This window comes from Durio zibethinus, unplaced genomic scaffold (assembly GCF_047325235.1).
Source record: "Durio zibethinus cultivar Kanyao isolate XHJ-2024 unplaced genomic scaffold, ASM4732523v1 HiC_scaffold_2, whole genome shotgun sequence".
Classification (NCBI taxonomy): Eukaryota; Viridiplantae; Streptophyta; class Magnoliopsida; order Malvales; family Malvaceae; genus Durio; species Durio zibethinus.
Window position 1 is genome coordinate 566,466 of NW_028323043.1, and position 12,991 is coordinate 579,456.

General features: G+C 34.9%; 1 protein-coding gene across 1 annotated transcript; it reads right to left on the reverse strand.

Annotated features, from left to right (window-relative positions):
* Window positions 1-5,611: 5,611 nt before the first annotated feature.
* LOC149505607 (cytochrome b6) lies at window positions 5,612-7,722 on the reverse strand. Its single transcript, XM_089757913.1, has 2 exons — window positions 7,321-7,722; window positions 5,612-6,496 (listed from the first exon to the last, which is right to left on the reverse strand). The coding sequence occupies exons 1-2, from the start codon at window positions 7,324-7,326 to the stop codon at window positions 5,855-5,857; spliced, it is 648 nt and encodes a 215-aa protein (XP_089614039.1). The 5' UTR covers window positions 7,327-7,722; the 3' UTR covers window positions 5,612-5,854.
* Between the last annotated feature and the right edge of the window lie 5,269 nt (window positions 7,723-12,991).

Below are 12,991 nucleotides of genomic sequence, written 5' to 3' on the forward strand. Positions count from 1 at the left end.
ATTTTCATTTTAAAAATTTTATTTTCATTTTTTTTTTTTATTTTCATTTTAAAAATTTTATTTTCATTTTATTTGATTGTTAAATTTTTGTCGATCCGAGATGAATATGATAAAAAAAGACAAAACAAAATAAAGATTCGTTATAACATTATAACAAAAACAAGATAAGACATTATCTATAAATAGAATCCATGTTTAATTACTTATATATATATCCAATATATATCCAAACAAGATATACAAATTTATAATAGATCAGATAAAATCTCAAATAGATCAGATAAAATCTCAAAGCAAAGAATCCCAGGATTCAATCTATTATTCAGTAACTACCTATATATCTTAAGAATAAAATAAAATATTTTTTAGTCATTTTTTTCGCGAGGAGCTGGATGAGAAGAAACTCTCATGTCCAGTTCTGTAGTAGAGATGGAATTAATAAACAACCATCAACTATAACCCAAAAAGAACCAGATTTCGTAACCAACATAGAGGAAGAATGAAAGGAATATCTTATCGAGGTAATCGCATTTGTTTCGGTAGATATGCTCTTCAAGCACTTGAACCCGCTTGGATTACATCTAGACAAATAGAAGCGGGGCGCCGCGCAATGACACGAAATGTACGCCGTGGTGGAAAAATATGGGTACGTATATTTCCAGACAAACCAGTTACGGTAAGATCTACAGAAACACGTATGGGTTCGGGGAAAGGATCTCCCGAGTATTGGGTAGCTGTCGTTAAACCGGGCAGAATACTTTATGAAATGAGCGGAGTAGCCGAAAATATAGCAAGAAAGGCTATTTCAATAGCGGCGTCCAAAATGCCTATAAAAACTCAATTCATTATTTCAGGATAGGAATATAGAACCAAAGGAAAGAAGTCTTGGGAATAAAAAAAACAATTGCGGGTTTCCTTTTTTTTTTTTTTTTGACAAACAATATTTCTTTTTTTCTTCGTCCTTTGTTCCATTGAAAGAAGAGATTAAAAAAAATGATTCAACCTCAGACCCATTTGAATGTAGCAGATAACAGCGGGGCCCGAGAATTAATGTGTATTCGAGTCATAGGAGCTAGTAATCGCCGATATGCTCATATTGGTGACGTTATTGTTGCTGTGATCAAGAAAGCAGTACCAAAGGCACCTCTAGAAAGATCAGAAGTGATCAGAGCTGTAATTGTACGTACTTGTAAAGAACTCAAACGCGACAACGGTATGATAATACGATATGATGACAATGCTGCAGTTGTCATTGATCAAAAAGGAAATCCAAAAGGAACTCGAATTTTTGGTGCGATCGCCGGGGAATTGAGACAGTTAAATTTCACTAAAATAGTTTCATTAGCTCCTGAGGTATTATAAGACGAGACCTCAATTCAATATAGTTATAGTATTTAAATTAGAGTATTTAAATGACATAGATTAATTAGTAGATTGTGTCTCACGTATATACCTTTACTAAGTAAAAAAAAAAAAAGAACATGTTGGTTATATCAAAATTCGGGAGCAACAATAATTTTAGTTTACCATGGGTAAGGACACTATTGCTGACATAATAACTTCTATACGAAATGCTGACATGAATAGAAAAGGAACGATTCGAATAGGATCTACTAACATCACTGAAAACATTGTTAAAATACTTTTACGAGAAGGTTTTATCGATAACATAAGGAAACATCGGGAAAGAAACAAATATTTTTTGGTTTTAACCCTACGGCATAGAAGGAATAGGAAAGGACCATATAGAACTATTTTAAATTTACGACGGATCAGTCGACCCGGTCTACGAATCTATTCTAACTATCAACAAATTCCTAGAATTTTAGGCGGGATGGGGATTGTAATTCTTTCTACTTCTCGGGGTATAATGACAGACCGGGAGGCTCGACTAGAAGGAATCGGCGGAGAAATTTTGTGTTATATATGGTAATCTGTCTAACATCCGAATTGTATCCGAATCCGAAACTTTCCATTTGTGAAAAAAAAAAGCACGGGTTGTCTAATAGAACTCCTCCTGCCCTACAGTAGTTGATACGTCAAGGAAGTTTTACCTGGAATAAAAGAACAAAAATGGATTCATGGAGGTTTAATTAGTGAATCACGTCCACTCCAGATTCCTTTAGATAATGAAGATCTGATTCTAGGTTATGTTTCAGGAAGGGTCCGATCGAGTTTTATACGTATACCACCGTGGGATAGAGTCAACAAAAGTGAAGTAAGTGCTTATGATTCAACCAGGGGGCGTATAATTTATAGACTCCGCAACAAGGATTCGAACGATTAGGTAGTTTTTTCAACTTCAAGATTCCTTTCAGGGGGATCCAATTCAAGGTTCAAAAATTTCAAGAAACTTATTTTCTTCCAATAAGTAGATTCGGAAAAATTTAAGGAATAACAACTATGAAAATAAGGGCTTCCGTTCGTAAAATTTGTGAAAAATGTCGACTAATCCGTAGGAGGGGACGAATTGTCGTAATTTGTTCCAACCCGAGACATAAACAGAGACAAGGATAATCTTTCTATTCTAAAAAGAACTCCTTAAAGTTAAAGAAAAGAAACTAATCTTAAAGAAAGCGATGAACAAATAAAAATAGAAGATCTGTTTTGACATGAAATGGATATATCCATATATCTCTGACTTATCCTTATGAAATGATAAAATATGGCAAAACCTATACCAAAAGTTGGTTCACGTAGGAATGGGCGCAGTAGTGCACGGAAAAGTGCACGTAGAATACCAAAAGGAGTTATTCATGTTCAAGCAAGTTTCAACAATACCATTGTTACTATTACAGATGTACGGGGTCAGGTAATTTCTTCTTCCTCCGCCGGTACTTGTGGATTCAAGGGTCCAAGAAGAGGGACTCCTTTTGCTGCTCAAACCGCAGCGAGAAATGCTATTCGAGCAGTAGTAGACCAAGGTATGCGACGAGTGGAAGTTCTGATAAAAGGTCCTGGTCTCGGAAGAGATGGAGCATTACGAGCTATTCGTAGAAGTGGTATACTATTAAGTTTCGTACGGGATGTAACCCCTATGCCACATAATGGCTGTAGACCTCCTAAAAAAAAACGTGTGTAGAAATAAACACTAAAGAGATTTCAAGAGAAATAAATGATTCAATGATCTGATCAAATAAAATAATATTACTATGGTTCGAGAGAAAGTAAAAGTCTCTACTCGGACACTGCAGTGGAAGTGTGTTGAATCAAGAACAGATAGTAAGCGTCTTTATTATGGACGCTTTATTCTGTCTCCACTTATGAAAGGCCAAGCCGACACAATAGGCATTGCGATGCGAAGAGCTTTGCTTGGAGAAATAGAAGGAACATGTATTACACGTGCAAAATCTGAGAAAATACCACACGAATATTCTACCATAGTAGGTATTCAAGAATCAGTACATGAAATTTTAATGAATTTAAAAGCAATTGTATTGAGAAGTAATTTGTATGGAACTCGTAACGCCTTTATTTGTGCCAAGGGTCCCGGATATGTAACTGCTCAAGACATCATCTTACCGCCTTCTGTGGAAATCGTTGATAATACACAGCATATAGCTAGCCTAACCGAACCAATTGATTTGTGTATTGGATTACAAATCGAGAGAAATAGAGGATACGGTATAAAAACGCCAAAGAACTTTCACGACGGAAGTTATCCTATAGATGCTGTATTCATGCCTGTTCGAAATGCGAATCATAGTATTCATTGTTATGGGAATGATAATGAAAAACAGGAGATACTTTTTCTAGAAATATGGACAAATGGAAGTTTAACTCCTAAAGAAGCACTTCATGAAGCCTCTCGGAATTTGATTGATTTATTTATTCCCTTTCTAGATGCGGAAGAAGAAAACTTACATTTAGAAAACAATCAACACAACGTTACTTTACCTTTTTTTCCTTTTCATGATAGATTAGCTAAACTAAGAAAAAAGAAAAAAGAAATAGCATTGAAATATATTTTTATTGACCAATCAGAATTGCCTCCCAGGATCTATAATTGTCTCAAAAAGTCCAATATACATACATTATTGGACCTTTTGAATAACAGTCAAGAAGACCTTATGAAAATTGAACACTTTCGCATAGAAGATGTAAAACAAATATTGGGCATTCTAGAAAAGAAGTAGAAAAGCATTGCGAAATTGATTTACCAAAATTTTAAATCCATTGGATTTAGGATTTATTTCATTTTTTTTTTTTTTACTTTAGAAAATTAGAAAAAAAAAAAAAAAACGAAAATGGATTTTGAACCTTCAGCACAATCCATATATTGGGACCAGAATTGAATAAATGTATCTAGGGAGAATTCACTTTGACTTTGAAGTGACTACTCCCTAGATACGCACATCATGATATTTTATTTTAAAATTGATTCAATTTAAAAAAGACCTAAAGTTAGGGATTTATCAATCGGTAATGTTGCTCCAATACCCAACCAAAGGGCCACCGCAGTACCAATCAAAAAAACGGTTGTCGCTACTGGACGACGAAATGGATTTTGGAATTTATTAACATTTTCCAAAAAAGGTACTGTTAATAATCCCGCAGGTACTGAAACCATTAAAAGAACACCCAATAACTTGTTAGGTACTGTACGAAGTATTTGAAATACAGGAAAGAAATACCATTCAGGTAATATTTCCAAAGGAGTTGCAAATGGATCCGCGGGTTCACCAATCATTGAAGGTTCTAGAACCGCTAAGCCTACGTTACAAGCAATAGTACCGAGAATTACTACTGGAAAAATATATAAAAGATCATTGGGCCATGCGGGTTCCCCATAATAATTATGACCCATACCTTTAGCTAATTTAGCTCTTAATACAGGATCGTTCAAGTCAGGTTTTTTTGTTATTAGGATAGGTGAATTTTTCTAGATCCATCCCCCGAAGGAACCGGACATGATAATTTTTCATCATCCGGCTCAAGCAAAAATCAATCGAATCAAATGGATACAAACGGATACATATAAAATGAATCTATATGTTATCCACACATATATGAATGATTTCATATGTAAGAAAAAAGTTACCTGATTCCATTTTACGAAGTTGCAACTATACATTCCAAGGAATGCCATTTTTACAGGTAAATGCTCAATACCCAAGTAGGCGTACAAAGTTGATCGTGATCAAGTGCTTTCTGGGTCGTCTTAGGCCTTGCGATTCACCTTTATCCCAAAAATATATCGAGATTTTTTACATACAAAGGATTTACTTGTTACTAATATAGTCTAGCCTTTGCTCTTCTTTAGATCCCTTGTTTCACTCCGATAGTATAATAATAATAAATCGGGTCGATGCAGAAGAAATGAATGTATTTTCATACTATTAAGATAAGAAAGTAAAAAAAAAATAAAAATAAATAAATAAAATCTAATTTGCATTATGCCAAATCACTTATTCTACTGGATCTTACGGAGCCCTGTTCATACACGACATCGTCAGGTCTGATCATAGAAAAGATTCTCTTCAAGCGAACCAGCCTATCCTTTGTATGGGGCTTACACGGTGGTTGGAACAAAGACACATTTGGTTGTGAATTCCAATGTAGCAGATAAAGGCATATTTCTGCATGGCCCAATCAATAGTTCAAGTCACACACTCCCATAATCCATTTTCTCTTCGGGGAATTCCCTTCAACTATTCATGTCATATCAAATAAATAATAGAATATTGTGGAGTTGAAAGGAAATATCCAAATACATGTCTTATTTTTTTTTTTTTTTCAACAATCCATATTTGTAGCAATGAAATACTATTGTTCCTCCCCCAAGTAATAAGATAAATGATTGGCAAGTAATAAGATAAATGATTGGTTACAATATAGCTATGGTCTATATTCTCTATAAAGGACCAGAAATGCCTTGCTTACGTATCATTAGGAAATGCATTAACATAAATACAGCAGTAAGAAGGGGTAATACAAAAGTGTGTAAACTATAAAAACGGGTCAAAGTGGATTGTCCCACACTAGCACTTCCACGCAATAACTCTACCAAAGGCGATCCTATTACCGGAATAGCTTCCGGAACGCCTGTTACGATTTTGACTGCCCAATAACCAATTTGGTCCCAAGGTAAGGAATAACCTGTTACACCAAAAGATGCAGTCAACACAGCCAGAACCACGCCTGTAACCCAAGTCAATTCGCGAGGTTTTTTAAAACCACCAGTGAGATAGACACGAAATACGTGCAGGATCATCATTAAGACCATCATACTTGCCGACCATCGATGAACTGATCGGATTAACCAACCAAAGTTAGCTTCAGTCATTATGTATTGAACAGAAGTAAAAGCCTCAGTAACGGTTGGACGATAGTAAAAAGTCATAGCAAATCCTGTAGCTACTTGTACCAAAAAACAAGTAAGCGTAATTCCTCCTAGACAATAAAATATGTTAACATGAGGAGGAACATATTTACTAGTTATATCATCTGCAATCGCCTGAATCTCGAGGCGTTCTTCGAACCAATCATAGACTTTATTGAGATAGGTAAACCAAGAGGACTCCCCCCCTGAGAACCGTATATGAGAATTTCATCTCGTACAGCTCAAACAAAAACACCCAAATAATAGCTGAAACGGATATGGAATAGAAAGTTTGAAACTTCTTAATCTTTTCATTCAATTTTATCTGAAGACACAAAAGAGTAAAAATCCGAAAGCTCTTTTTTGTAGTTGTAATTATAATGCCAAAAAATCAAGTCGGCGCATTCGTCTTTATGTTGATCAGGCCTCTTGAATCTTCTATTTACCTACTTATTTCTTTTCTTTTTCTTTGCTTTGATTTGTTATTTATATGGAATGTGGCTTTATTCTTGTTTTCTTTATTTTTAATAGGAATTCTCTTGTTAAGACCCTATGAATCAATTGAAACTTCAGATTCATACCAGAACCGCGATGATTCAATAAAACCTTCAAACTAAGTCCAAAGATTCTTTGAGTAAGAATTATTGGATCATCACTTATTCAATGAATAGAATAGATATAATAAATAAAAATACAAAGAAAAGAAAGGTTTGTCCTTTGATCAAAATAAGCATAAACTAAATGAGAGTTTGAAAGAAGAAAAAATTTCTCGATTTATAAATAAAAAACCTCTTTCTTTGAAAATTTTTTTTTTTTTTGAGTCCGGCCGCGAGGTTTGAATATTAAGTATGAATCATAGTTCGAATACTTCGTGATCCATTTCATATATTCCGTGCTCCAGATACTAGAATGGCTATCCGACGGGATAAAACTATCTCGATCAAGAGGACAGACCCATTTTCTGTACTATCAATAGGATCAATTATAACAAGTCACACACTCATATTCCGGAAATACAGAAACAAAAAAAATTTCGCGGTCGAACTACCAAAATAGAATGGGCTAAAAAAAATCCGAGAACTAAAAGTTTCACTTTTTGTATTGAAAAGCGAGGCTTCGTGGTTCTTGTGAATCTAATTCAGCGAAATTCCATCCAGTAAAACGGAAGAATTATAAATCTCCAAAATAATAGATAAGAATATCGAAAATAAAGCCATTGCGACACCCATCAAAGGAGTCGTTCCCCATCCAGGAGCTACTTTACCATATTCCGAATTCAATGGTTTCAAAAAATCCCCTACAACAGTTCGTCTTGGACCAGATCTAGAACTACCCTCAACGGTTTGTGTAGCCATAAATCTTATTTTGTATTCAGTGAGATCTGTTGACTTTGTATATCATTCCGCTGTAAATAAACGATCTTATCATAGATCCATTGTGATCTTGAAATTATATTTATATTTATATTATTTATATTTATATTTATATATATTATTTATATAATTATATAATAATGGAAACAGCAACTTTAGTCGCCATCTCTATATCTGGTTTACTTGTAAGTTTTACTGGGTACGCCTTATATACTGCCTTTGGGCAACCCTCTCAACAATTAAGGGATCCATTCGAGGAACACGGGGACTAATTGAAGTAATGAGCCTCCCAATATAATATTGGGAGGCTCATTACTTCAATTGAGATAATGAAAAATCATTTCATTTTTTTAGTTGGAACTTTAGGCGGTTCTCGAAAAAAGATAGCGAAAAAAATTATCCCTAGAGTAGATACTAAGAGGAATGTATAAACCAATGCTTCCATAAATTCGATCGTGGTTTACAATTATAGCTTCCGTACCTATTTATTTAGAATCATCTCCCGAATAAAATAACGAAAGAACAAGAATCAAAGAAAAGGCAGCGATTTTAATCAAGATTTTTACAGCAGCCTATGTCAAATCACAAACAGAAAATAGAAGCGAAAAATAACAAAGCAATCTTGCATCAGACTACTTGTCTTCTTGTAGTTGGATCTCCAAGTTTTTGGAATGCTCCAAATTCCACTTGAGCATCCAAATCTGGATCAATACCGGCAAAAACATCTCTGAACAGGGTTCTAGCACCATGCCAAATGTGTCCGAAGAAGAAAAGCAAAGCAAACGAAGCATGCCCAAAAGTAAACCAACCCCTTGGACTGCTACGAAAAACACCATCGGATTTCAAAGTAGCACGATCTAATTCAAAAATTTCACCCAATTGAGCACGTCTAGCATATTTTTTCACAGTAGCAGGATCACTATAACTCACTCCATTGAGTTCGCCACCATAGAACTCAACAGTTACACCTACTTGTTCGACACTATACTTCGATTCTGCCCTTCTAAAAGGAACATCCGCTCTAACAATTCCGTCTCCGTCTACCAAAACAACCGGAAATGTTTCAAAAAAAGTAGGCATACGACGTACAAAAAGTTCACGCCCTTCTTTATCTCTAAAGATAGGGTGTCCTAACCACCCAACGGCTATTCCATCCCCGTTGTCCATTGAACCCGCTCTGAATAATCCTCCTTTTGCCGGATTATTGCCAATGTAATCATAAAAAGCTAATTTTTCAGGAATTTTAGACCAAGCTTCTGATAAACTTTGATTTTCGGCTAACCCAGCACTAACCCTTCGATATATTTCTTGCTGGAAGTATCCTTGATCCCATTGATAACGAGTAGGACCAAATAATTCGATGGGGGTAGTTGCTGAACCATACCACATAGTTCCAGTAACAACAAAAGCTGCAAAAAAGACAGCAGCTATACTACTGGAAAGGACGGTTTCAATATTTCCCATACGTAATCCTTTGTATAAACGTTGGGGCGGACGGACACTAAGATGGAATAAGCCCGCTAATATGCCCAATGTCCCTGCTGCAATATGATGAGAGGCTATTCCTCCCGGAACAAAAGGATCAAAACCTTCCACGCCCCACGCTGGATTTACAGGTTGTACCTTTCCGGTTAGTCCATAAGGGTCGGACACCCATATTCCAGGACCATACAATCCTGTTACATGAAATGCGCCAAAGCCAAAGCAAGCCACTCCTGAGAGAAATAAATGAATTCCAAAAATCTTGGGCAAATCCAAAGAGGGTTTTCCTGTGCGCTCATCACAAAAAATTTCTAGATCCCAATATACCCAATGCCAGATAGCTGCCAAGAAGCACAAGCCAGAAAACACAATATGTGCTCCGGCCACACCTTCGTAACTCCAAATACCCGGATTTGTTATAGTCCGCCCCGTAATACTCCAACCGCCCCATGAATTGGTTATTCCTAAACGAGTCATGAAGGGTATAACGAACATACCTTGTCTCCACATTGGATCAAGAACGGGATCGGAGGGATCAAAAACAGCTAATTCATATAGAGCCATTGAACCGGCCCAACCAGCAACCAGAGCTGTATGCATTATATGAACAGAAAGCAAGCGACCGGGATCATTCAATACGACAGTATGAACACGATACCAAGGCAAACCCATGGAAATACCCCTTTATCAAATCAACGAAAAATAGACACTATGTAACTTTATTGCATTGGAATACCTCCCCTTTTCGGTGGATTCTTTCGGAGAAAGGATTAATGTTTGTTCTATTCCATTAGTAATAAGGGAAGAATTCGGCTCAGAAGAAAAAAGAGAAGCAGATCTATTCTATACTCGATAAGTATCAATACGCAATGGGGGTTGATCCTATTTTTTATGAATGAATGCATCCCTATTTGTTCATCATTCAAAGGACCTATTCGTAAGAATTCTCTTTCCATTCATTCCGCCTTTCTTTATTTTATGGCCTTAGTCTATCTATGTATAAAATATGATAAAGGCCCATATTATTAAGACCATTATTACATATTATTAAGATAAGACCATTATTACGTATTACATTACGTATTACGCTTCCACAATCAAAGTGAAATATAATATTACATATTATAATATTACATATTATTAAGATAAGACCATTATTACGTATTACATTACGTATTACGCTTCCACAATCAAAGTGAAATATAATATTACATATTATAATATTACATATTATTAAGATAAGACCATTATTACGTATTACATTACGTATTACGCTTCCACAATCAAAGTGAAATATAATATTACATATTATTAAGATAAGACCATTATTACGTATTACATTACGTATTACGCTTCCACAATCAAAGCGAAATATAATTTTACATTCTTTTTACTTTATGCCTGTTGGTATTCCAAAAGTTCCTTTTCAAGTTCCGGGAGATAACGATGCAAGCTGGGTTGACATATAGTGCGACTTGTCAAATATATTGGGTCATATGGGATTCCCCCGTTCTCTCGCCCGATCGAGATATCCCCTGTTTCGCCCCAAAAAGATTGATTGAATTATCAAAAATTTGTAGCGGGAAGTGTAATGAAGTGCAATTAGAGATCCATTTCATGGGGGTGTATCCAGATTAATATTTTCAATTAGAATGATTTATGGTTGGCTTGGTTGGACTGATAAAATGAAGTATCCAGGCTCCGTTTAGAAAAAACCCAATTGGTAATATATTTATGATTACCACCTATATCATAATCATAATTTTTCTTTTTTTTTTTAATTATAAATAAGAGCGATTTCAAACTGTTAATCAATCGAATAATATGGGAAATACGTTGAATATTTGGCGAAAAACATGAAAGAAAAAGGAATTAAATTAAAATAAAAAAAGGAAATGAAATCATAGCAAAAAGACGTGGTATTGGGTCATTTGTCCTATATGTGCAAATAAAAATCGGGCAGATCTTTACTCGGAGTAGAGCATAAACCTAAAAAAATTGAATAAAAAATTGACGAACCCCATTCAGGAACAAGAAAATGACATCGTGATTTGGATTGAATCGCAATGAAAAAAAAATGGATCAATGAAAAGTTTGTGCAATAAGTTTAGCGAATTTTTTCTATATTATAGGAAAACGGGCCAAAACTCATCTTTCTTTAATTTAATTTTAAATTTCATTTTATTTAAAAAATGTAAGAAAAAGCCCCTTCATTAGAAATTAGAAGTTAGAAAGGTCCGACTAGAAAAAACAAAGGATGGCTGGAATCTACACATTGATTTTTTTTCGCAATTTTTGTTGAACCGTATGCATCAAAAGGTGCCTGTACGGCTACTAAGGGATACAATTTTATCCTAATCAACCGAATTTATCGAGAAAGATTGCTTTTTTTGGGCAAAGAGCTTGATATCCAGACCTCGAATCAACTTGCGGGTATTATGATCTATCTCAGTATAGAGAGTAATAGCCGAGACCTGTTTTTTTTTATAAACTCTCCTGGCGGAGGGATAGTATCTGGATTATCTCTTTTTGATACTATGCAAGCAGTGGAACCAGATGTGCATACACTAGCCATGGGATTGACCGCTTCAATCGCAGCTTTTCTCTTGGTCGGAGGAGAAATTACCAAACGCAGAGCATTCCCTCACGCTCGGCGCCAATGAGTTTTTTTTTTTTATTATTGATGGAAAGAAAAAAGAAGACTATGCCTTCGCCATATGAAATATGAATTAGTAAGTAATAATAGCATGGCACTTTGAATTCGATATGAAATTTTTTTTTTATTTCTTTTTTTTTTTTTCAAAAAAAAATATTAGATTATGTATCGAAAGAGTAGTATGAGAGAAGGGGCATTTCCAATTTGATCTTAGCTATCGTGGGCCCATCTCAGGCGTCACAAACTTTTTTTCTTTTCCTACCAGAGGCTATTAACAATATTTATGTTATGAAAGAGTACGAAAAAAAAAAAGACTATTTTTTTTCTTTCTTTTTTTTTTTTCAAAAAAAAAAAGAAACTTTGGGATTGCTGAATCACAGACGAAATAAATATATAAAGCAACGGAGCCATCATAGTATTTTTAAACTTTTCCGAAAAAAAAAGAAAAAGAAGGATGGTAATTGGATTATTTATTAATCTGGGTCTAATAGACTCTATATTTTCTCTTTTTTTCGATGAAAGAAAAAAGAGAATTCCATTGTAAAGCCGTATGCAATTGTAAAGCCGTATGCAATGCGCAAAAAATGCCTGTACGGTTGTTCAATTCTATAGCTATTCTTCTCGCCTCATTATGTGAGTTAGAAGTATGTTATATCATCAGGGTAATGATCCATCAACCTATTAGTATGCTTAAGGATGATGGCTTCAAAGACTGGGTCATGGAAACAGACGAAGTAATGAAAATGCAAGAAGACATCATAGAGGCTTATGTACAAAGAACGGGCCAGCCCCGATGGGTTATAAACAAAGACATGGAAAGAGATAATTTTATGTCAGCAAAAGAAGCCAAAGATCATGGAATTGTGGATCATATAGTGCGTACAGAATCGAGACCTATAGTGAATGAAAAACCTATAGTGAATGAAAAACCTATAGTGAATGAAAAACCTATAGTGAATGAAAAACCTATAGTGAATAACAAACCTATAGTGAATGAAAAACCTATAGTGAATGAAAAACCTATAGTGAATGAAAAACCTATAGTGAATGAAAAACCTATAGTGAATAACAAACCTATAGTGAATAACAAACCTATAGTGAATAACAAACCTATAGTGAATAAAAAATGGAGACTAGTTAACGACAATGGCAATGGAA